Source organism: Anser cygnoides, chromosome 3 (assembly GCF_040182565.1).
Source record: "Anser cygnoides isolate HZ-2024a breed goose chromosome 3, Taihu_goose_T2T_genome, whole genome shotgun sequence".
Lineage (NCBI taxonomy): Eukaryota > Metazoa > Chordata > Aves > Anseriformes > Anatidae > Anser > Anser cygnoides.
Window position 1 is genome coordinate 121,682,978 of NC_089875.1, and position 24,270 is coordinate 121,707,247.

Consider the following 24,270-nt stretch of genomic DNA (forward strand, 5'->3'; position numbering starts at 1 on the left):
TAGTTGAGCCTGGGAGCTTGCCATGGGAAGTGAGAACAGGAGGTGCAACGACTACAGCTTCCACGAGGGCCAGGAACCCCCCACTGGCTGCACCCCACTGATCCAATCTGAAACTGGAAATATCAGAGGAACGGTAATTTTCTGAAGGAAGGAAAACAAGATCCTGCTGATGCAGCATCTCTTTGGAAGTGCTGTGAGGAGCTGTCATGTAATGGTGTATTCTCTCTTACCCATGAGCCAGAGTGAAGCAAGAGCATGCTGCTGTGATAAAAATGAGATGGCTTGAGTCCTGCAGGAGGACAGGGCTTTATCCCACAGCCCTCTGAAGAGCCATGTACTTTAACAGCTCCCTGCCTAGCCAGAAACATCCCCCTGGTGATGATTTCAGTGCTGTGTGGACATGGTGCTGCCTTCCCATGGCTGGTGTGTGGGGACCTGCACGGCCTCGCCATGGCTGGAGGCTGGCGAGACCACCTTCAGCTCAGCTGCAAGAGGGCCCAGCTCTGTGGCTAGCTAAGAAGGGCTCTTAAACTCCTTCTAGCACTGACTCATTCCAACCAGACAAGCCTGGGAGGCCTGGGGCAGCGCAGAAAAGCGGAGAGGCTCCTTGGGCCGAGAGCTGTGCGCTGAGGCCCTCTCCCCCCTCAGGGCGTGCAGAGGCCTCCATGAGGCCTGGCTGCTGCCTCGCGGCTCCGTCCCTGTCCCCGTGGCAGGGCTCTCACCTCGTCCGCCAGGAAGCGGAGCTTCTGCAGGAAGTTCTGCACCAGCTTCAGCTTGTCCTTCATGGTGTTCTTCTTCACCTGCGACCGCAGGGTCGTGGCTTGCTGGCCCATGTTCTCCTGCGGTTAAAGGAGAGCCCGGGACAGAACAAGGGGCGTGTAGGTTTTCACAGGATAAATTTGTAGCTTGGTGGTATGCAGCTGGCTACAGGAGCTGATGGCCTGTGCTGTGCCAGCTGGATAAGCCTCTGCTCTTTGTATTTCTCTTTTGGATGTCTATTTGCTCGTTTAACTCCCTTGTAAGGAGCTGGGCTACCAGCCCCAAATATTTAGGTTTTCTCTACTGCTGAAGCATCTGTGCTCTGCAGGGCTCCCAAAAATCCTCCTTTCCAGTGCCCTCAGCTGTTTGTGAACCCACGGGACACCTGGGACCCTTACCAGACCCAAGTGCTCTTGGGCTCCTCTGTTCAGAAACAACCCCCATCCCTCCATGCACAGAGAAAACAGAACACCCCAGGACCAAACTCCCCATTGCGCTGACAAGGTCTAGCTCTGTTCCCGAAACCTCCTCATTTCCCTGCCTGGCTGCATCACACTCACCAGCTCCCGCATGCAGGACTTGAGCCTCTCCCGGTCCAGCCTCGTGCGGGAAGCGTGGTGCTGGTCCTTGTCAGCCAACGTCACGAAGCGCCTACGGAAAGGGTCAGCAGCATGAATCCTGCGGGATCCTGATGGGTCCCTCAAGCAGTGTGGCTGCCTCTGTGCCACCAGGACTAGGGAGAAATGTCCTCAGTCTTTTTGCCCAAGCCACAAGGCAGCCAATATGGAGTGGCGCCAATGCAATGGAAGGAAAGGAAAGGAAGAAATCCTTTATTTTGAGGGTGGTGAGGCACTGAGAAGGCTGCCCCAAGGAGCTGTGGGTGCCCCATCCCTGGCAGTGCCCAAGGCCAGGCTGGCTGGAATTATGGGATTATAATCCCGCTGGAATTATGGGATTCTACAGTCCTATGGCTGAAATGCTCTCCCATCCTCCAGAGGACAACCAGTCAAGGTGAGGTCACACTCCCAGTGCCACAGCCTTGCCCGGGTGTACAGGGGTGTGCAGCACACCGCCTTTGCCCATTTTTACTCACAGGCACCCACTGCTCAGCTCCTCCAGGACCCCTCGCAGCCGGCGCTCCGGGTGCGGCTTCTCCGTCTTGATCATCTCCTGCACGTCGTTGAGCCCTTCCTCCTGCAGCACAACGGGGGAAGCCGTGAGGGGGGCAGTGGGGTGGGGTCCGGCCCCACAGCAGCCCCACAGACAGCAGCCCCATTGGGGTGCTGCCAGAGGGAAGCATCTGCTCCTTTTCCAGACCTGATGTCCACAGGGCTAGGGTTTGGGGCAGTTTTGTATGGGGGAGATGGTTCTGGGTGGTGGGAATAGCTCCATTACCCCCAGTGAGAGTGGCTGAGCAAGGGCCACAGTGTCTTGGCTGGACCTGGTAGGTTTTCTCTTTGTGGGTCCTATTTGGACCCCTCTACTCCACTGTCTGCTCTTGTGAGCCTCCACCTGCACTGCATTCAGCTCTGGGCCCCAGCACCAGAAGGACACAGATATATTAAAACAAGTCCAGAGGAGGCCCCGAGGATGAGCAGAGGCTGGAGCCCCTCTGCTCTGGAGCCAGGCTGAGGGAGCTGGGGGTGTTGGGCCTGGGGAGGAGAAGGCTCCGGGGAGACCTCCCAGCGGCCTGCCCATGCCTAAGGTCCACGAAGGCAAAGCCAACCCCCTCTTGCTGCCCTTGGTGGGGACCCCTGGGTCAAACTCACAGAAAATTCAATGAGCCCTGGGATTTGGACGTTCAAATCGAGCATTTCACATGGGGGAACTTTCCCCTTTCTGCACAAGTGGGTTACTGAGTCCTGCAGTTTGTCCCAGCTTTGTGGCAAGCTGCAGAAATGCTTGGGGAGCCTGGAAGTGCCTCATGGCCAACTCAAGCCCTGGCTGCCTCCCTCCCCGGCCCGCACTGACCAGCTTGTCTGCAATCTTGTCCATGATGTTGGCGTTATACAGCCTGCGGCGCTGGTCCTGCCACCAGCTCTTGATGTAGATGCAGGGCTTCTTCTCAAAGTAGGGCAGGTGGAAGTAGTTCCTGCGGGAGGAGGCAGAAGGGGCGCTCAGTGCCCCTGGCCAGCACCAAACCCTGTCCCCTGCCTCTCCCACGGAGGCAGAGCTGTGATGGGGAAGGGGCACATGGGGGGTCAGGCTGGGAGAAAGGGGGCTGACGTGAGCTGTGCCCTCAAGGACAGAGGCTCCAGCTCTCCCAGCACCCTTCCCTGCCCCAAACCCCATCCAGTCTGGCCATTGCCAGGAGGGAACCCCACTCTGTCCTCAGCCAGAGCCCACCCAAACATAAAGCTATTGCATAAAGCTACTAGCATTAAGCTACTGCAGATCTTGCAGGGGTCACCCTTAGTCCAAAACCAGCCTCAGCTCATCCTGCTGAAGCCATCGAGGGTATTTCCATCCAGAAGATGTCAGCAGAGCCCTGTGCTCGAGCGAGAGGCTCCCGGCACACAGAGGCTGGAGGCTCTGAGGAAGGGAGCATGAGCAGCTGAGCCCAGGCTCTCCAAGTGTGTCCCCTCAGCGTTTGGTGTTCCCCCCCACAAGGAGCTGGTGAACAAGCCAGGGACCCCCAGGCAGACACCTTAACTGGAGGGCAAACAGCCCCAGTTCAACGTGGTTTGCTTTGTTTCCCAACTGAGCTCAGTCAGCCAATCAATTCTGATAAATAACATCTATTTATTGGTAAAACACAGCTAAAATAATCCGCTGTAAGTACTTCTCATTAGGTTACATCCAATTAACTTGCTTGAGTACAAGTCCTTTACGTGCAGACCCGGGCTGGGGCTGAAGGCCAGCCCAGACGCACTAAGACATGGGCTGATCCCGCTCAGTTTGGGGTTTTCTGATCCAGCTGCTTGGGGCAGAAAACACCAACCAGAATCCCACTTTGCAGCTGTCTGGATCTTGTCTGTACGTTAAGGTCGTTGCTACCTGCACACTACATGGCAGTTTGTTAAGGAGGCGCAAAAGGTTGTCTTAATTTTGCGGCTGGGGAAACTGAGGCAGGCAGAGCAGAAGGAGTCTGTCTGCTGACAACCAGATGTGCATCCACAGACCAAAGGTAGGACCAAGTCTGGCTCTGTCAAGCACCAGCCAGTGGCCTGTCCACGACTGCAAGCAATGGGGATAGATAGACTGACCAAAAGAGATGCTGCAAACTAGGGAGAGAGATTTTGTCTTTCATCCCAGTGTCCTGCCTAGCTCATTCTCAAGAACTTTTTCCAGTGTTTTTTTTTTCTTTTTTTTTTTTTTCCACCCTCCCCTCTCTGGGTGGCCGTGACCTTGTATAGCTTTTAAGATCCCATGTGATGAGAAAATGCAGCTTGTCCCAGCACAGATGACCCTCACTACTGAAATCCGTGCCTTATCTCTAGCTGGATATTGCCTGCCTCCACATGGTGCCTGTGACGTTTTTCTGTCGTGCAGCTAAAGAGAGCAAAGAGGTGAAGCCCAGACCTCTCCCCATGATGTGCAGTGCCAAGGGTGGCGGTGCTCCTTGGGAACGACCTGGGTTTAGACTAGTTTCCTGAACGCATGGAACTTATGTGTACAGGAACGGACCTATTTTCTGAATGCTTTTTGAATCCACTGCTTAGCCTCATCCCAGTTTACCACAGGGTTAGAGCAATGGACAGCCACGAGTGTTGGGTGTTCAGCTGGCCAAGTGGGGGAGACATGAATTCAACCCTTATTAGACATCAGAGAATCACAGAATCACAGAATGTCAGGGATTGGAAGGGACCTTGAAAGACCATCTAGTCCAATCCCCCTGCCGGAGCAGGGAATGGGGTTCCCTCCATAAGGCACCTGTGGCCCTAGGCCTGCTAGGCCCCGTGACGGCCCCATGGACACCCAGCACATGTGGGGACAACCATGGAGCCCATCTCTGCCCCCTTTTGTGGCCAGGCGGGCACGTCACCTGTCTGTGACCAGCGGCTTCATGGGCTGGGATGAGGAGACGGAGACCATCTCTCCGTCCTCGCCACCTTCATCCTCACTCGAGTTCTGCAGCAGCTCGGACTCCTCCTCGTCGCCATCCCCTCCTTCCTTCTTCCTCCGCAGGACGGGCTTGGCCATGCCGTCGATCTGGTTCCCGTAATTACCTCGAGAATAAAATGTGAAACGAAGTCATGGGGCTGTAATTTATCGGGGGTTAAACGAGCTCAGTGACCTGCCTCTCATTCAGGCTGGGGATATTTTCTCTGCAGGACCCATGCGGGACAGCAGAGTTAAGCTCTCCAAAACCCTGCCCAGAAGCCACAAATTGATGGCAGATCTCCATCCCCTGCTCTCCATCCCTGCCCCCTGGCTGCTTTACCAGGGCCCTCAATCATCCCTGGTCCGTGTGCTCTGGCACGTGGTAGCATGGAAAAGGGGACAGCTGCTCTTGGCTCTGGATCCTGCATTCCCCCCTGTAAATGCTCCGAAACCACCCTCGCCGAAACCCAACCAACCTATCGTGACCTCGAAGTTGATGGGTTTGTCACCAATCTTCCTGTCGATCATGGTCGCTTCCAGGAAGGCTCCGAAGAGGAAGAACTCCTCCATCTTCCCAGTGCAGTTCTGCAGGGGAAATCCCAGGGATCGGGGTTCAGGCCAGCCCGAGGGACACCCCGTGCTGGGCAGAGGGGTGCATCACCTGGTACCTCTCAGCACCCCAGGGGCCCTCTGGAGGTGAGGTGCCACCACCTATGGGTTCTCGAGGAGACCCTGGGGTGTCCCCCTCAGCCTGACCTACTTGAGGGGTCTCAGGCTCACTGCAGAGAGAGTTTAGTTGAAGATTTGAGCCTAATGTTTAAATGTGGTGGATAAACTGAGATCAGCCATCCCTCGTTTGTGAGGGACTGTCTAAGTGACACTCAGGAATATGAACCCGAGTTTGTTCTCCAAGTGAAATTACCAAACTGCATCGAACCTGGATGGTCTCTCAGAACTGGAACGGCTTTATTTCCAGGTGGCTTAATTTCCCCCGGAGGTGAGCTGAGACCACTTAATTTCCAAAATACACTAAATGTGCACTGCCATCCGACTGCTCCACTTCTACTTCCCACACTTGGCTCCATGGATTGGCGTGTGTGGGCATCCCAGCCTGGATGTGCCCATTTACACAGGGCATGGGCAAAGGCCTTGCAGGCTTTAGACATCAGGACTAATGCCGTGGGACTTCCTTTTGTCAGGAAGCAGCAGTTTAATTTCTCTGAGCAGTTTCACCCTGCCAGAAATGGTTAGGAAATAGATTTCATAGAATCATATAATAGTATGGTTTGGGTTGGAAGGGACCTCAAAGACCATCCATTTCCAACCCCTTCCATAGGCAGGGATGCCACCCGTGAGATCAGGTTGCCCAAAGCCCCATCCAGCCTGGCCTTGAACACCTCCAGGGATGGGGCATCCACAGCTTCTCTGGGCAGCCTGTGCCAGTGCCTCACTGCCCTCTGAGGGAAGAATTTCCTCCTAACATCTCATCTAAATCTCCCCTCTTGTAGTTTAAAACCACTCCCACTTGTCCTATCATTATCTGCCCAACTAAAAAGTTGCTCTTGGCTTCTGTTTTAACCCCGCCTTCAAAGATGGGAGTGAGAACACTGGCATTAGGAGATGACTCTCATTGTCTCTAACTCCCATCATCTGAATGATCATAAAACCTGAAATCCTTGCAGGACTTGCTTTCATTATGCTGGGCGATCCAGAACATTTAGGGCAACGCTAAATGAGATCCTCAGTTTGTGATAACAGAGATAACTAACTGAGATAACTGAGATAACTCTTCACTCTTCAGCTCTGCACAGTTAGGGGAGACTTACATCAGCAACTGATGTGGCCTGCTCGACTTGCACCTCAGTGGAGCTGTTGATCTCCGGGTTGCTGGTGTCCAAGATCTCCACAGCAAGGCTCATCAGAAGCCTGGCCCGGAAGGAGACGCCCTCGCCCAGGCCCTCGTTCAGCTCCTGGTGCTCGTCCATCAGGGTGTAGTTGCGAGTGGAGCCGTACATGTTCACCCACGCGGGGCCGAAGGTGGGCAGGTAACCTGCAGCAGACCAGACGTGCACGTAGGGTGGGGGTGTGCAAGGAGGGCACGTCTGTGTCTCAGGGTGCAAACATGCTCATGGGTTGGCATCACTTTCCTGGTGTGTGTGCAGTGATGTGGACTTAAATATGCACGTAGAATCATAGAATCATAGAAACACAAGGTTGGAAAGGACCTATAAGATCATCTAGTGATGTGTGTGCATGGAAATGCCTTCTTGCAACTGCACGTGGAGACAGTTTTGCAGTGAAGGCAGTGATGGGCTCCATGCAGTGCGCCAGCCCAAAAACAGGAGCGAGTCTCCCATGGGACAAGTCACACAATGGGAGAGTCAAGAAAAAGAGGACTCACCCCTCAGTCCTTTTTCAAAACCCATCTTTGTTTTTGCATTGCTCCTGCCCACGTGTGCTGGTGTGTTCCTGGGTGTGTGGAAGTGGCAGCCTGTGAGATATTCACCCCTTCTTGGAAACACATTTTTTGGAAGGGCCAGCTGTTCCTGGGCATCTTTGCCTTCAAGTGTTGGACTGGGGGCTTGTGATGGGGCTTGGTTCTCAAAAAGTGTGTGTCCAGTGGCCTCGGAAGGCCGCTGCAGCGAGCTAAGGTCCCTCCAGCAGGGCACCACGAAGCAGCTACCTCCAGGGGTGGAAACAGAGCCTGAGCTATTGTGCTGCACCTCTGCCAAAGCGATATCTCGCCATCTGCACCCCACTGTAGCATTACCTTTGTCTCCTTCATTAGAGATCTTCCGCAGGTCAATGAAATGGGTACCAATGGCCACGTCATTAACTTTGTCTGAGTCTCGAATCTGGACCTTTATCCGCTTGCACAAGGGGGGGAACATTTCTGTGAAGATTATCTGCTCATTCCAGAGAGGCTCGTAGCTGCTTTTTTGCACTGACGTCTTCCCCTGCCAAGCAGGACAAGAAAGGTGTTTGACATCTCTTGGGTGGTCTGAGCTCAAAGCCACCCCTCACAACCTGAATTCCTCCTTGCTAGCGACCGCCAAAACCCACATTTTGCCGTGTGGCTCCCCCTGTAACAGGCTCTTCTCCTCTACTGGGGCTGCTGCCACCCCATCCTAGTCTGCACAAGAGAGGGGAACGTCGTACGCAGCAAACACGGTGGCTTTTCCATGCCTCCGTGTCATAGAATCACAGAATCATTTAGGTTGGAAGAGACCTCCAAGATCACCTGGTCCAACCTCTGACCTAACACTAACAAGTGCTCCACTAAACCGTATCACTGAGCTCTACATCTAAACATCTTTTAAAGACCTCCAGGGATGGTGACTCAACCACTTCCCTGGGCAGCCCATTCCAATGCCTAACAACCCTTTTGATAAAGAAGTTTTTCCTAATATCCAACCTAACCCTCCCCTGGTGTCCTTGTGCCAAGACTGCTCCTGCTCACGTCACCCCCCAGTACTGCATGCAGCTCCCTCACCTTCTGCCCCGCGAAGACCACCTGCACGTAGGGGTCTACCAAGTCCTTGTTCTCGCCAATGAGAGCCTTCTTCACGTTGGCCATGATGCTGGTGTTCATACGGGGCAGGCCCTCTGCTCGATAGATCTTGATGTAGAAACGAGCCCACTGCCTCTCCGGAGGAACCCCGTCTGGGAGGAGGAGGTTCCTGCAACGGCACAAATTGGGCTGGGCACAGCCCTTGGGTGGCCAGGTTGGGCAGGAGAGGCTAATGAAGGACGAGAAGCTGCCCCACTTTCTGAGCACCAGCTCGGGGAGGTGGAAAGAGGACCGTTTCTGCAGCTCTGCATTTTATTGCTGTCCTGCCTCCACCCGTCCTCCTGTTTTGGGATGGGGAGGGATGGTTTTGTGAGCAAAATCTTAAAGGAGTCCCTTGAGGTGCCCCTGGGACAATCTGTGTCCCACCTAAGGGGTGTAATCATTATAGTCAGTGGAGTCTAGGGAACAATTAAACTTGGCCTAATTTAGATAAAGCAGGCCCTATTAAAGGGATGTTAGAAGAGCCTTTCCTTTTTCATGGTAGGAGGGATGATCATTTGGGGGTGAGACCTGAACTCCACCACATGCCTTTTATTGGCAGATTTTTTCCTTTTCTGGGAGAAGAAATGAGAGCCGTGGGGGATGATGTGAACAAAATAATTTCTAGAGGAATTGCTGGACCTGTCCAAGAAATGGAGCCGTCCAAGAAAAAGTGACAAAATATCATAAATATAGCACAGAACTATGACCTATAACAGCTCAGGTGGTGCCTCCAGCCCCGGATCCCAGCAAGACAAGAAAGCTACACAGGCATTTTGCTCCTAGTCTGGGTTTCTGACCATGTGGTGAGAGGCTGAGAAGTGGATTTTAAATCCTGTGGATGCACATGGAGATATTTAATTAGCCTGAGACATTTGAGGCTAGAACTATGTTTTAAACTCTCCTGGTTTTTGTTTGTTTGGTTGGTTGTTGTTGTTTGTTTTGTTTGTTTGTTTGTTTTAATTTTGTTTTTTGTTTTTCTTTTCCTTCCACAGCATTTTAGGGGGTCTGCAGGGTCACAGGGTCCTGTTTTCTCTCTGAAAAATCAACTTATTCGGTCCCTCTGGTTTCATTGCACAAGATAAGCATGGGCATAAGAAGGGTGATCTGGGAAGGCTGCTCTCTGCATCGTACAACCCAAGGTAAAGAGGCATGAATCCCGAGAACGGATGTGTGAAGCTGGCTCTGCAAATCCTTACCCTTCGATATCATCCTCGTCTGTCTCGTTGGCTTTGTGTGGAGTCTTGATGTTGTCACCCTTCCCTACGACGGCGATGTCACACTTCAGGTAACCTTTCAGCCCGGCGGTGAGATCCTCGGGGTCGGACAGGATGGCCCACTTGTGGTAGAACTGGTGCTCTGGAAGCCAGGGGACAAGACAGTCACTGTCGGAACGGAGCACAGCAGGAATTCGGACAGAACCTCCCAAAAAAATCATTAAAAGATCTGTCTCATGTTAAAGACAGAGAAACAACGGGATAAACTGTCTGTAGCGGGATGTAGCCTCGACCACTGGAAGTCTTTAAGGCCTAACGTGCCTTCTGGATGGTGTGAGACAGATTTCATCCTCATGTGGAGCAGGGAACCTGACCAGATGCTCCCTCTGTCCCCCCAGCACCATTTGCTGAGCACCCCTGAAGCGCAGGCACTGGAGGCTCCATTTACACCTGAGCTCTCAGGCTTATTTACAGAGGCAGACTGCTGCAATAGGCATGACATGGGAACAAGGAAAAAAAATGCAGTGATCTTGGAGCTATCTTTTCCAAAGGGAAGTTGATGTGTTCGGCTCTGGCATGCTGCAAGCACCGGGCCCTCAGAGGGGCAATGCTCTGCTGCAGAGAGCAGGCATTTCATAGGTCCCCTGGGTGTGTGTTTGCTTTGTCAGTCCCCCAGGCAGGACCAGCACGACTCCCTGATTCAGGGACTGGGCTTTTCAGGCAGAAGTGTCCTGGAGAAACTGGCAGGGAGCGAGGCATGGACTGAATGAGCTTTCCAGGGACCCCTCTGGACCTCTTTTACACAATTCCCTAAACTAATCCCATCCGCGCCTGCTCTCACTGCCCGCGCTTAAGGACAGAATGCCAAAAGCATTCACTTCTCATTTATAGTTCTATAAAACAGGCTTCCCTGAAACAGATGTGCTATAAACGAGGCCCATAATTGCGCAGCAGATTTCAGGAGCGCTCGTTAGGCCCATCTGCACTAAGTCACTGCGGGCTTTATCATCAGCCAGCAACACAGCAGCAGCGCTAATCAACCTCTTTCTCTTTTTCATCGCACACTGAGCATCTCCCTTTCTTGGTTTAAATGTGACACACAGAGGGCAAGATCCCAGGACCTCATCCCAGGACTTTGGGCTATTTGAAAGGTCAATGCCGTGCTTGCAAAGCTACCCTGGGCTTCTGCAGTGGGTCAGCAGAGAGCTGGCACATGCAGCGGTGCCACCTTATTCCGGGTAGGATATGCCACTTTCTCTGGGGGTGCCAAGTGCTCTTTCTCGGCTGCAGAGGGAGCCCAGCTGACTTGCTTATGTCTAGGACACTAATTAAGTGAGATTGGCATCACCCAAGGGAGCAGTGCCTGCCTGGCTGCCTTGCAAAGGCGTTTATTCAGGGGTGCAGGTAGGCACGCACGGCAGTCGCACACCGTGGCTACGTACCTGGCTGGGTATAAACGGTTCCAACATCCATCTTGAAGGAGCCTACCAAAGTCCCACTGCGCAAGAGGTTTTTTGAGTGGATCACCTGGAAATAGAGAGGGGAAATCAAGTCAGAGGTTTGCCTATGCCCCGGCTCTTTCCAGAGGTGTTCAGTGTCAGGCAGGAAGGGAGCTGATGCATTTTCCTTGCTCGGTGCAGGACCTTAGTCTGTACTAGGACTCTAAGAGGCAGAGATGGGTTGGCAGCTCTTGCTTAGCAGCCTTGCAAGCCTGTATTAATTGGATTGAACAGAAGCAATGCAAATAAATTCATTTTTGCAACAAGGTGCAGTGTTCTAGCCACTATGGCAACAGGACACCAGGACACCAGGGCACCAGGACATTTACATGAAAGGTCTTTAGGATGATCAAAATTGGTGCCCTAATTCCCTTTGTGGGCGACATTGTACAGCTGGTCTGTGCATGGGATGGATGTGGGGGCTCCTAGCTGGTGAGTCAAAACACCCACAGTCAGCCACGGAGGGCACGGCGGACACGGCAGCGGAGCTGTGTGGCCCCAGCAATTGAAGACCAGTGGCAGAGAGGGACCAGGGCTCAGCAAACAAGGTGAGGTTTGTAGGGCCGAACACCTCGGCTCCTGTCGGGGACTTTACATCCATTCCCAGTGCATGAGCAAAATTGTGTCGTTTTCTTTAAAGCCTGGTAAAAAGGACAACACGACTGCGCTCACTCACAGACAGCTTGATGATCTTGTCGAACATGACGTCTGGGGGGACGTGGAAATCGAAGACGAAGTACTGAAAGGGAAAGGGCAGGCGTGAGGGCAGGAGAGCAGCTCCTTTGGGGATGAAAGACAGCATTATGGTGCCCACTCCGCCAGGACAACCCCAGCCCCTGGCAGCATCTGCGGTCCGAGCAACCAGGAGGAAGAACCGACTGCTTGGAAAAACCGAGAAGAGGTCAGCACAGATCGCTTTGTACCACTTTGTAAAATGCCAGAGGGCAAAGGCTCCCTTTCTTTTTCTCTGTGGTTTGAGATTTCATCTTATTCTGACAAGAACTGACAGAAGAAAGAAACCCCGGGTGAAAATAAATCCCATTTAATTGACTATGTAGAAACAGGGGGTCTGTGAGCATCGCTGGGGGACAGACCCACCTCATTGTAATAAGGGCAGTTGGTCGATTCCTTCATGGACGTGTATTTCTTTTCCTCTCCGACCTCCACGCAGACCACGGGGTCCATGTTGAGCCCAACCAGCTGCCGGGCCTCGATGATGGTGACGCTGACCTGCGGGGAGGGATTCGTGGGCCTTCCCCTCGCGAGGGCAGCATCAGATGCCGCTCCTTGACTCCCATCTCCACCTGGCTTTTGGTTTTGAAGCGTTTTCATCACAGTGTTGGCAGCTTTGGGGTTTCCTTGTCACACCAAGGACACCCAGCTGCTCGGACAAGCCTGAGAGCTGTGAGGTGGTGAGAGCAGGAGACCCAGGGCATCCCTGATCCTTCCTCCCCAGAGCACGGAGCATGGGTTTGCTTCCCACAAGGCGTAAAGTCCAGGGGATTTTGGGAGGAGAGGCTTGGTTGGTGACACCCCAGCTGGCTTAAGGTGCTTCTGCTAGAAAATGCAAAGGGTGCAGTGCTCCTGCAAGGCAGCTGAGAAAGGGTAACGGAGCCCCCTGAGGAAGAGGGCAAGGCTGCCTGGCGTTTGTCATAGGACAGAATAGAGAGCTCTACCATGTCATGGTCACTCTGCCCAAGACGGCTCCCTACCTCCACATCTCCCACCAGTCCTTAAAATCGGTGCACAAACCAACCCAGCACAATGGAGCTGAGGTGTAAAAGCATCCCACAAACCCGTCATACTCCAGAAATGAGCCATCCCCCACAGACACTGTCCTGCGATCCTCTTGCTTGCAGGGGTGAAATAACCAGAACTTGTGTCCCTTCTGTCTCTTGGCTGCAATTCCTTCCCCCTCCTCTTTATGTTCTGGTTGCACCACTCCTGAACCGAGCACACCCACTGCCCGCAAGCCTCACTGTTCGGTCTAGGTTCATTATGTGTCTAATTAAACCTCCTCCACATACGTACTGCTCTAACTGCTTCTCCTGTTTGGTCTCATCTGGGATGCACAAGTGGATCTGGCAATGCCCTGCAATAAATCTCTAACAAAAATCATTGTTTCTGTCATTCCGAGATGTCCCCAGGAAGGTGTTGCTGTGCCGAGAGGCGAGGACATAAAGCGAAATTGCTGCCGAATCAGCGCGCCTCGGTGAAAATGAGGAGAGAAACCAATTTATGAATCACGCCGACACCAACTGGTAAAAAAAATGGGAGTAATATGGCTCATATGAGCCTTGGGAAACCAAATGTGTGTTCTTTTAGTGCTGGATTAAAGTGGCAGGAATGGAGCACTGCTGAAGAAGAGAGCAGCAGCCATGTCCCAACCTACCCGAGGAAATACAGCGATTTTCTGGCTGCTAACTGCCAGGCTCTCCAGTCTTCAGTATGAACTGGCAGACTGAAAGGTCTTGGGAAGTAAGAGAAATGCCTTGGAGGTGGCCTGCTGCTATTACAGATTAATCTGGGCTTTCTGAGCTTCAGATTGGGCGATCGGATTCAGGATGGGGAGCCACACCAGCAAGTGACTTAATGCAGAACGTGTTGCTCTGCTATTGAAACTCCAGCTCATGGGAAGCCACACTGGTCCTTCCTCCTGGCCCCTGAGCTGTCCCGCGGGAAGTGGGGGACACATGCTGGGATGAGGAGCTCCTGCTCCCCAGGCAGCGACTCTGCTGACATTCATGGTCCAAGAAGGTTCGAAATAAAAGCTCTCAGTCTGCCTCCTCCTCTCCTAAAAGCATCCAGCCGAGCATCCTCCCCTCTGAGAGCTGCGGACGCAGCGCTGTCGCCTACCTGGTAATCCATCGGCCTCCCGGCACTCGGTTCCATTTTGATGTCGGGCTTGGACCTTTGGGGGGGGCAGAGGGAACCGTCAGTCAACCAACAGATGGACTTGCTGCCAGCTGGGACAGAGCATGGGCAGCCCTGCAATCTGCAGGGAATCCCCTTGAATGTGAGGAACACAAACCCCAGGGTTGCAAGCCACCACGGCACATTCGTGCTCTATGCAGTGGGTGAGACGTTTCCAAAAAGCACTGCTTGCACAGGATGACATGATTTTTCCCTTACCCCCGTGTGCCAGCGTGCCCCCCCTGCTTGCACAAGCTCACGTCTGGCCCTCACCTTTTATTCGAGACATTGGTGGTTACAGCCGTGACGGAGGCCAAGGAGATCGTGTCCGGGTCCAGCCCCCCTCCGAGCCTCATGGCTTTTCGGTCCAGGTCTTCTGCCTCCAGAACAGCGGGTTCATCTGCATAGGCACACGGAGACAAAAGAATGTCTCTTGTTGTTTCCACTCAGTGAATAATTAAAGGTGCAGAGAAAGGTAACCAATACGTCCTATCGACCTCACCCGATAACACAAAGAACAATGGGCGCCAGGTCAGCTCACAGGCAGCCCGGTCCAAAAAGGATTAAAAGGAGGTTTGCCTCATGTGACATATTATTCCACCCGGGGAACGTGCTGTATACGGCTTTGTGACAGCAGGAAGCTTTGGAAAACTGAGAAATGAGAAACAGCCCAGACTTCAAGGGGTAAAACAACACTGGAGCAAGCTGCAGAGCGAGCTACCAGGAGAGCAGCTGCAAAGGCAACCAGCTCTCCAGCTCAGGGGTGGTTGGGTCTGGAAAAACAGGAGAAAGGGGTCACGTCCCAGGTGGGTCAAGCCCCCAAAGCCAACTGGCAATTGCAGACCCAGAGGTCTGCATTTCTGTTGAAAGAAGTTGCTGAGATGCTGAGCTTCCTTGTGTGGGGGTCATGTGCATGCAGCGCCTGCCCTCCTGCCTTTGCTCTGGGCAAGAAACGAGCAGTTTCAGAGGCAACGAGCAAAGCAGGGACAGTCCCTGTCCTTTGAGTCAGACATCCCGGTGTAGGTGATGGAACACAGCTTGGCTTGGTGGCACCATGGGGTAGCACCAAACCTGCTCTCGCAGCACGGGCGCTGCTCCTGGGGGACAGGTTTCCTGTCTCTACCAACCTAGGCAGGCCCCCAGCTTGCTCCAGGAGCAAGGGGAATGGTTTTAAAATAAAAGAGGGGAGATTTAGATGAGGTGTTAGGAGGAAATTCTTCGGTTAGAGGGTGGTGAGGCACTGGGAACAGGTTGCCCTGTGGGTGCCCCATCCCTGGCAGTGCCCAAGGCCAGGCTGGATGGGGCTGGGGGCAGCCTGGGCTGGTGGGAGGTGTCCCTGCCATGGCAGGGGGCTGGAATTAGGTGATCTTTAAGGTCCCTTCCAACCCAAACAGCTCCGTGGTTCTATAAATCTATGATTCCATGATTCTGTGGTTCCGTGACTCTGTGAATCACAAAACTGACGTGTTGTTCGTTTAGCACTGCAGTGTGGTCTGACAGCAGGAAACCCAGCGCATGTTGCCGTATAACCAAAGGAGGGAAGGCAGCCACCCCATCCCAACACCAGCTGGCAGGACCAGGGGTCTGACAGAGGTGGTGTGAAGTGAGCAGAGCCCCTGCAAAGCGTGCAAAAGCCAGGGGCACGTGGATAGCTGGGGAAGAAGTTATTGCCGTGTACCAGCTGCCACCAGGTGCGGGGAGGTCGCCAGAACCAGCGTCTAATGCAACATTTCCTCCTTCCCCACAAGAACGCACTGCCCCAACTCTTTGCCATTGAAACTCAATATTCGATCTGGATGGAAACAGCAATGAATTTCCGATCGCTGCCCCTCGTGCGTCTCCAGGAAGGCGTCCGATTTCAGGCGGCCCCGCAGCAGCTGAGCCCGTCCTTTGCTCTGCTGATGCCTGTGCAAGCACCAAGGTGCAAGGGCAAAACTGTGCTTGGCATCGTCACATCTGTGAATTATCCCTAAAAAGAAGCTGGAGGCTGCCTGCATGACCTCCAGGCTTTTCACCACCGTTGCACATTGCTGTCTGGCAAAGGGTTCGTTGGGGAACGCTCTCCATCAGGTCCCACTCCCCATTTCCCCACGGAGACCTTCCCTCCAGCTCTTCTCTCTGCACCAAGCACTCCCTGACCCATCCCTGAGTTACAGACGGGCTGTGCCCAACGTTAGCCCCTCGTGGGGGTCTCTCAGGTGCTTTCCTGGGGCGTGGGAGATGGTGGAAAAGCAGCACAGCAGGGAACACCCTCCTCCCGGCACCTACCTTGCTTCCGATGGTCATCCTTTGTGGGACGCGCCTTGCCGAGCTTCATGGCTGAAAATACTCCTTTCCCGGCTCTGAAAGGGAAAAAAAACAACAACAACAACAAAAAAAAACACATTGAATCCTGTGTTTTCAGTGCCATTGTTTGGGATTTGGATGTGAGAGCAGTAGGAGCTTTCCACAGGTCAAATCAAGAGAGGAATGTCAGCTGACAGAGCAGACACGGACAGCTGCAAACGAGGGCCGGCACGCCAGAGTCCCCATAAATGCACTGCCTCTGAGTCTTGGGTCTCACATTTTCTCAGAAATGCCCCACACTGAGATAAAGCACGAGGCTGGAGCACAGCAACAGCACCAGCAAACTCTTCCACCTGCCCCATGCCCCCGCTCTCTGCTTGCCCCCGCTGCTCCCTTCCTCTCCTAACCCCTGTGCGATTGCTCCCTAGGGCAATTACCTAAAAAAATTGTTCACTAAAAATAACCGATTCTAACCACCTTGGTGTGAAAAATCAGTAACGTCTTTGGCTAGGTATGCAGCAAAGCCGGGGGGCCAGGGCTGAGCTCCCCGCCTGCTCTCTGGGCTGGGGTCAAATTCGCTCGGGAGGGTTTGGGCTGGATTGGCAAAGGTTTGCAACTTGCCTGCCAGTTGCTTTCCAAAAATGTTAATCACTTTAAGCCAAGCGTCAGAAGAAAAACTTCCCCTAGCTCCAAATGCTGTGGTGGGATGCTACCACAAGTGCTTCAGGCATCCGGACCTTATGTTACTTCCCCATTTCAACAGAAGCATCTCAGGAGTCTGAGATAAAATATTTGGCTTCCGGAGCTCAAAATTCACCTTATTGTTAACATCCATTTACAGCTCTCCCAGTTCAGAAGGAAACAAGCAGACTTTCGAGTAGCTTTTTAAATGGGTGCATCCTGGGGTGTTTTCTCAGCTCACCACAGCCTCACGGACTGGGACCATTTAAATGAACTTAATTTCTAGTCCCTGGCTTGCTCTGGTAGAGCACCAAATACTCTAACCTGCGTACAGCACAGTACTGCAGGGTGATAGAAAATGCCCTTAAAATGCAGCACTCGGCATGCGACAGGATTATCACAACACTGGCCAGACTGCTCTAAAATAGAGATTTAACCAAAGGTCAGAGATTGCTGAAGGCAACAACAGATTTGCAGACATTTTTGCGAGACCGTTCACTGTTACTTGGATGCAAGGCCGTGCTGCTGTTGCAAAGACTTGGGAGCTTCAGAGTTGCACAAGACTGGATGTAATGTGGATTTTTAGCCTCAAGAATCAGCTGAAAATCCCCAAAGTAGCCACAGCATCTGCAGAACTGGAACCGGCAGAAGCACAATCACACCGTGCGATAACTCCCTTCTAAATTAAAGAGTGAGTTGCTGGAGAGATGCTTGGACTTTGGCTGGGATGAAGCAGTGCTCAAGGTCTCAGGGCACTCTGGTGGCTGTGATTTGCCTGCAGGACCCAAAGACAGGGGCAGCCCCTCGCTGGGCAGCCAGAGGATGGGTGAGGAATGGGATCTACGTTCCCAGAGCAGCTGCGGGGGCAGCAGCACTGTTAAACCCTTTGCAAACTCCCTCTTTTATGAGCAAATGCAGGAGCTCAGGCTGTAAAACTCTGCTCCGAGACCGCTCTCCACTGCCAAGTTTCCTTCTAGCAGACAAACGGCCCCTCGGCAAGCTGCACACCTCTGGTGTTGGTTATGTTCCCTTCTTTTCAAGACATATCTTAAAAAATGGGGAAGAAAATCTCACCAGCCCCCAAGCTGCCGTGCAGGCAATTTGCTTGCAGATGGTTGGTGATAAAATCACTGTATCTGTCCTGGGAATTTACTTCCAGAATTGTGGAATGGTTTGGGCTGGCAGGGACCTTAAAGCCCCCCTGGTGCCACCCCCTGCCATGGGCAGGGACACCTTCCACCAGCCCAGGCTGCCCCCAGCCCCATCCAGCCTGGCCTCGGGCACTACCAGGGATGGGGCACCCACAGCTCCTCGGGGCAGCCTGCGCCAGGCTTTGCCTTTTTCCTTGGGAAGTAAAACAAAGCAGAAAAGCAGCTGGTGATGGATCCAGAAGGAACCTGCAGAGAAGACACTGGCAGTGCTGCTGCCCCACCGAAATATCGAGCTCCTTCCAGGGTCACCAAGGGTTTATAGGGTCCTGGCGAGCACAGCGTCTGATGGCCCCCTCAGGGGAACGATGGGGCTGGCTTGGGGCCATGTGGAACAAGGCGTGTGGATGTGGCACCAGGGGACATGATTTGGGGATGGGACTAGGGCAGGTTGGTGGCCCTGGAGGTGTTCAAGGCCATGTGGGAAGGGGCTTTGGGCAACCTGGTCTGGTGGGAGGTGTCCCTGCCCATGGCAGGGGGGTGGAACTGGGTGGTCTTTAAGGTCTCTTCCAACCCATTCTAGGATTCCATGAAGAGGCCCCAGAAATGGGAAATACATATCCTGAGAGCCTCCAGCCCACCCGTAAGATGAGCATAAGCTCCAGAGCAGAGTTCAGAGGGTACCCAGCCACGTCCCCATGCTCGGCTCAGCCCCAGTTCTTCCCTCGCCCTGCCCCTCCTGGTGTTCCCCCGGGCACTGCAGCCCTAGGGGGACGAGTATTTAGGAAACAGCCACCGAGGAAAACCAAAAAAAAGCACAAGGGAGTGGATTTGGGTGGATTTTGGCAGCGTGCGTGGCAAATATCAAGGACAAGGGAAGAAGCAAGCAAAGGACCAGGAGGAAGCCATCCCAGGTGCTTTGGGGGCAGACACCCAGGTAACCCCCCCCAGAAGCTCCAGCCCCTTCCCAAGCCCCCTGTGTCACCCTCTCCAAGCCAGATGAGCACCGACAGGTCCCAATCGCTGCCCCCATCCCCTCCCCGTCCCACGGGGGTACTACCTTCACCCGCCGGCCGCCAGGAGCTGGCTTCCTCCAGGAGACACTGGAAGAGCTCCGCCGAGACGGGAGAGCCGCCAACATCTATGGCAGGATGGCCATGTCCTCGTGCCCCACGAGCAGGTCAGGGTCAAGCAGGGACGGGGACCCTGGCCAAAAGCCTCCTCTCTGGGCACAGCGGGGGTTTTTTGGCAGCGTTAAGGAAAGGCCGTGCCAGCCCCTCCGTTGCTCCTGCTGGGCTAAAACGTGGAGGCAGGCGGCAGCAGCCGGGTGGGAGCCGGCGGAGAGCTGACACCGTCCCCGCATGAATATTGCATGAGGACCCGTGAACCTGAGATGCTGACACAAGCTGTGCCACAACCCCCTCTGCCGCAGCCTGAGCTTAGCCTCCTGCAGCACCGGGATGCCGCCAGCCTGCCCGCCCGCTCCCTCCAAAACCGTGCCAGCTGCTGGCCCGTTGCAACCTGGTTTGGTGCCTCCAAGCAAGCTTAGCCCCATATTAGACACCAGAGCATCCACCCAGCCTCCCCCAGTGCTCTTCCCTGGGATTTTCTGGTGCCTGACATGGGACTGAGCAGATTAATCGTCTTCGGCCGATGGAGGAAGGCACATCCACGTTTTGCCTGCAGCTCCCAGGAGAGCGCAGCCCCACAGCAGGGGCAGGCGGACCTGCAGCACGTGCAGGGAGCTGGAAGCAGCCCCTCTCCTGGGCAGCTTCTGGTTAAAGATCTGGTGGCGGGTTACTGGTTAATTATTCAGGGGAAGAAAGGACGCTCTAATCATTGCTTTTTACTGGGGAGTTGAGAGCAGGGAAGGAGAGCGGGGCTGTCACGGCTCGTTTCTCCGCAGGAATTCTGTCCGTAAGGTGGGTGCTGCCTCCACGTGTGCCAAGGACAGACCCCAGGGCCACACCGTCCTCCAGACAGCTTTAAAAATGTGCAGGGAAGACCCCAACCCCAGCCCCAAGCCCAACCCTAGCCCTCTTCTCCCCCTTCCAACCAGTGTGGGAGGAAGGCCAGCAAGGGCTGGGCTGTTCAGGGCAGGGAGTTTTCTTCCCACCTCTTCTCGTGTCTGCCTTCAGGACGTTTCTCTCCTTTCCCCACCTCCTCCCCGTCTCCTGTCTTTACACGAGTGCCTGTTCTGTTCATGCCTGACCAACACAGCAAAATCCTGCCATAAACCGGTCTTTAAGCAGCAGTGCAGTGAGTATGAGCCGGAGGAAACCACACTGGTGGGGAAGTGCCCTGGTGGGGCAGGGGTTGTCCCCCGGGCAGCAGATATTAGCCTGTACTCGCAGGAGACTCGAGCTTAAGCGCCAGCAGATCTGTGTCAGGGGGCTGGGGGGTGCTGCTCAGGCACAGCCTGGTCTGGTACCAGCACAAGCAACCGGGATAAAAGCAAGTCAAGAGGTGAAGAAACACGTCCACGTGGATGCTGTGGCAGCCTGACCCACGGGCACCGGAGCTGTAAAGCTGGTGCCAAGTCCTGTGTGCTCAGCCCTGTGCCAAACCCCTCTCCTGCCCCAAACATCCAAGCATCCAAGAGACCCGAGCTCCTCGGGACCCGAGAGGCTCAGATTTAGAGAAGGGGGGAGCACAGCAGGCACCGGGCCAGCCCCAAGGTGAGCTAGGACAGCTGGAAACAAGGAGGAGGAGAAGGAGCGGGGAGAGCAAACCTACTTGTGCTCCTTCGTCTTCTCTCTGCCTTTGCTGGAGCCGGTGGCCGGGTGTCAGGGGAAAAAAAAAAAGGCAAATGAGTTTCAGTGCGTTTCAGGAGCTCCAGCCAGCCCCCTAAAGCAGCCCTCCTGCAGCTCTCCTGCTCCTCAGGGGCGCTCCCGGGTACCCCATCCCCAGCTGTGGCCACGGGCACCTTTTCTCAGCCAGGCTGACCCCAGACATTAGGTGCAGGGGGAGCAGGGCTCTTCTGCTCAGCCCAGCACGGGCAGGGGTCAGCCTGGAGCTGGGGAGCAGCCAAGGAAATCCACCCAGAAAAGCAAACACCGATGGCAGCCGCTCAGCTGCGCCATCTACATTGTAAATCTGCCCGGGGCGGAGAGGGATTTAAATCACGCCAGGCTTTCCTCTGTGGTTCATGCATGTGGTCCAAGCTCCCTGAAAAGCTGTGGCTTGTCACCACCTCACCCCGGCTTGGGGGCTCATCCCCTGGCTGTGCCAGCTCCCAGCCCCACCTCGCTGGGCTCTTGGCTTTGGCTTTCTTAAAGCCTCAGCTCTTGGACCTCAGCTTCCTCAAAAAAAAAAAAAAAAAAAAAAAAAAGGGGCTGCTTGCGTTTTCTGCGTTACGGAGACAGATAGAAACAGCGAGGGGGGACACTGAACTTCAGCAGAAAATCAACTAAATGAAAATAAAATCACCAGCAAATCACATGGCCCAAAATAAAAATAAAAATATAAATATAAATATAAATATAAATATAAATATAAATATAAATATAAATATAAATATAAATATAAATATAAATATAAATATAAATATAAATATAAATATAAATATAAATATAAATATAAATATAAATATAAATATAATGTATATATCATATAAATATAAGCTATATATATAAGCATATATATAAAAAAATATAAAAAAATATAAATATAAATAAATGAGAGGGACCCCAATAATCCCTGCAGCCCAGCCCGCACCAAACTGGTTCCAGTGCTGCGGGACTGGTTCGGCTGTCTCTGCACGCACAGGCCATGGGGATGAGCTGCTGCATCTCCCCAAGGGACTCATCCCTGCAGGACCTTTCCCTGCCACAGCCAGAGCCCATCCAAAGCGCCCTGGGGTGCCCCTGGGGTTCCCCTGCCCCCATCTCTGGATGGGGATCAGCGTCCTCGGGTGGCTGATCCCATTAACCTGGGTGGACGCGGGGGCTGCAGAAGTGCTGAGCTCCGTGAGGGGCTCAGAGATCCCTCCTCCGGTGCCCCGTGGAGCAGCTGACGCTGCATTTCTCTCGCTGTCCCATCCTTCATCCCCTGCCTCTCCTGCTCCAACCCTCGTTGCAGAACGAAGCTTCTCCGACTGCCACAGTTTGGCATTTTGGTGCCAGAGAAGGACACGGATTTCCCGGGATGGCATCACCAGGGAATTCCCACTTTATGTCGTCATGAAACTTGTTCTTAAGCACTGTCGTTAGCAGAGCTGAACTTGTGGCCCTGCCCTGGAGCTGTTCCAAGGGAGAGCGATAGGAAAGTGAGCCCGGGCCAAAGCAGGGAAGGGGGAGTCAGGTACCTGAATGGCAACACGAGGTGTTTTTTCTCTCTGCCCTTAGCCTTAGCTCTGCAACCACAAAGATCGATGAGTTCGGGTGAGATTCGTCCTGCTGCAGTGACAAAACCTGCACCCGCCTTCTCCCCCTCAAAACCATGCTCAGCAGCATGCATCAGGCACCAAGCAGGCACGCCAGATGAGAATGGGATGGGAATGTGCTGGCTGACTGGCCTTGTGCATGGATGGGTGGGTGGATGGAAGGATGGACGGGTGGACGGACAGACGGATGGACGGATGGATGGATGGATGGATGGATAGAAAGATGGATAGATGGATGGGTGGATGGATGGATGGGTGGATGGATGGATGGATGGGTGGATGGATGGATGGATGGATGGATGGATGAAGGGATGGATGGATGGATGGGTGGATGGATGGATGAAGGGATGGTTGGATGGATGGATGGATGGATGGGTGGATGGATGGATGGGTGGGTGGATGGATGGATGGATGGATGGATGGATGGATGGATGGATGGGTGGATAAATGGATGGGTGGATGGATGGATGGATGGATGGATGGATGGATGGGTGGGGGTGGGTGGATGGGTGGATGGATGAAGATGGATGGATGGATGGATGGATGGATGGATGGATGGATGGATGGATGGGTGGATGGATGGATGGATGGTTGGATGGATGGATGGATGGATGGGTGGATGGGTGGATGGATGGATGGGTGGATGGATGGATGGATGGTTGGATGGATGGATGGATGGATGGATGGGTGGATAAATGATGGGATGGGTGGATGGATGGATGGATGGATGGATGAAGGGATGGATGGATGGATGGACGGATGGATGGATGGGTGGATGGGTGGATGGATGAAGGGATGGTTGGATGGATGGACGGATGGATGGATGGATGGATGGATGGATGGGTGAATGGATGGATGGATGGATGGATGGATGGATGGATGGATGGATGGATGAAGGGATGGATGGATGGATGGATGGATGGATGGATGGATGGATGGATGGGTGGATGGATGGATGGATAAATGAAGGGATGGATGGATGGATGGATGGATGGATGGATGGATGGATGGATGGATGGTATGGCACTGGGATTGATGGACAGAGAGACAGACCTATATAGAAGTGGATGCAGGGAGGGATGGATGGAAAGAATTGCACTGACAGATGAATGGAAAGAAATTCAATGAGATGGGTGGATTTGATTGGGATGGATCAAAGCACAGACGGACAGGTGGAGAAAATAACATTAGGATGAGGTGGTGGCTAGTAAGAACTGTGTTGGGATGAATGCATGATGGATGGATGGATGGATGGATGGATGGATGGATGGATGGATGGATGAGTGGGTGGATGAGTGGGTGGATGGATGGATAGCTAGGCAGACAGATAAATCTCATCCTACAAGCTCCTTCAAAAGGCCCCAAGTAGAAGGAAGTATGTCCTTGTTGGTCATAGGAGAGAAAAGACCAAACCCAGAGAAGACCTTCCCTTTGGGGAGGAGGGAGTGGGGTGAGTACAAGAAAGCTCTGCCCCCCAGTAAGAAGAGGGCAGGAAGCAGTTAGGATCCTTCCTTGGGGCCAAACACCATGCAGGGATTGTTATGCCAACACATGTCACATGCGTGCACACAGCATGCCCAAAGGGCCTGAGACAAGAAGAGATACCATCCCCAGTACCTGGGATCTTCAGGGTCTTCGCTGTTTGGAAGAGACACAGCCAGGAGGGTGAACGTGAGGAAGAACCAACCCCCCCCCCATACAGACGTACCCTCCTACAGCCCATGGAAGCCCACCACAAGAGGAGAAGGGAACACCGGCTGCCCTCCCCACCCCAAGAATGACCTGGAGA

At 53.6% G+C, this 24,270-nt stretch overlaps 1 protein-coding gene across 10 annotated transcripts in view; it reads right to left on the minus strand.

The window, feature by feature from the left end:
• Nucleotides 1–24,270, minus strand: part of OTOF (otoferlin) — a 76,795-nt gene that overhangs the window by 18,470 nt on the left and 34,055 nt on the right. For 6 of the 10 annotated variants that reach the window (XM_066995169.1, XM_066995167.1, XM_066995166.1 and 3 more), the window contains exons 6-21: nucleotides 16,251–16,324; nucleotides 14,256–14,382; nucleotides 13,926–13,980; nucleotides 12,168–12,299; nucleotides 11,746–11,808; nucleotides 11,013–11,097; nucleotides 9,553–9,712; nucleotides 8,297–8,483; nucleotides 7,574–7,760; nucleotides 6,630–6,853; nucleotides 5,280–5,388; nucleotides 4,745–4,928; nucleotides 2,731–2,851; nucleotides 1,853–1,953; nucleotides 1,320–1,410; nucleotides 723–839 (exon numbers count right to left, since the gene is read on the minus strand). In XM_066995169.1, coding sequence (XP_066851270.1) covers nucleotides 723–839; nucleotides 1,320–1,410; nucleotides 1,853–1,953; nucleotides 2,731–2,851; nucleotides 4,745–4,928; nucleotides 5,280–5,388; nucleotides 6,630–6,853; nucleotides 7,574–7,760; nucleotides 8,297–8,483; nucleotides 9,553–9,712; nucleotides 11,013–11,097; nucleotides 11,746–11,808; nucleotides 12,168–12,299; nucleotides 13,926–13,980; nucleotides 14,256–14,382; nucleotides 16,251–16,324 — 2,017 coding nt within the window. Of the gene's footprint in view, nucleotides 1–722; nucleotides 840–1,319; nucleotides 1,411–1,852; nucleotides 1,954–2,730; nucleotides 2,852–4,744; nucleotides 4,929–5,279; nucleotides 5,389–6,629; nucleotides 6,854–7,573; nucleotides 7,761–8,296; nucleotides 8,484–9,552; nucleotides 9,713–11,012; nucleotides 11,098–11,745; nucleotides 11,809–12,167; nucleotides 12,300–13,925; nucleotides 13,981–14,255; nucleotides 14,383–16,250; nucleotides 16,325–19,157; nucleotides 20,955–22,403; nucleotides 22,658–24,270 lie in introns of those variants that run through there. The other 4 variants (XM_066995171.1, XM_066995170.1, XM_066995173.1 and 1 more) reach the window with 3 other exon arrangements.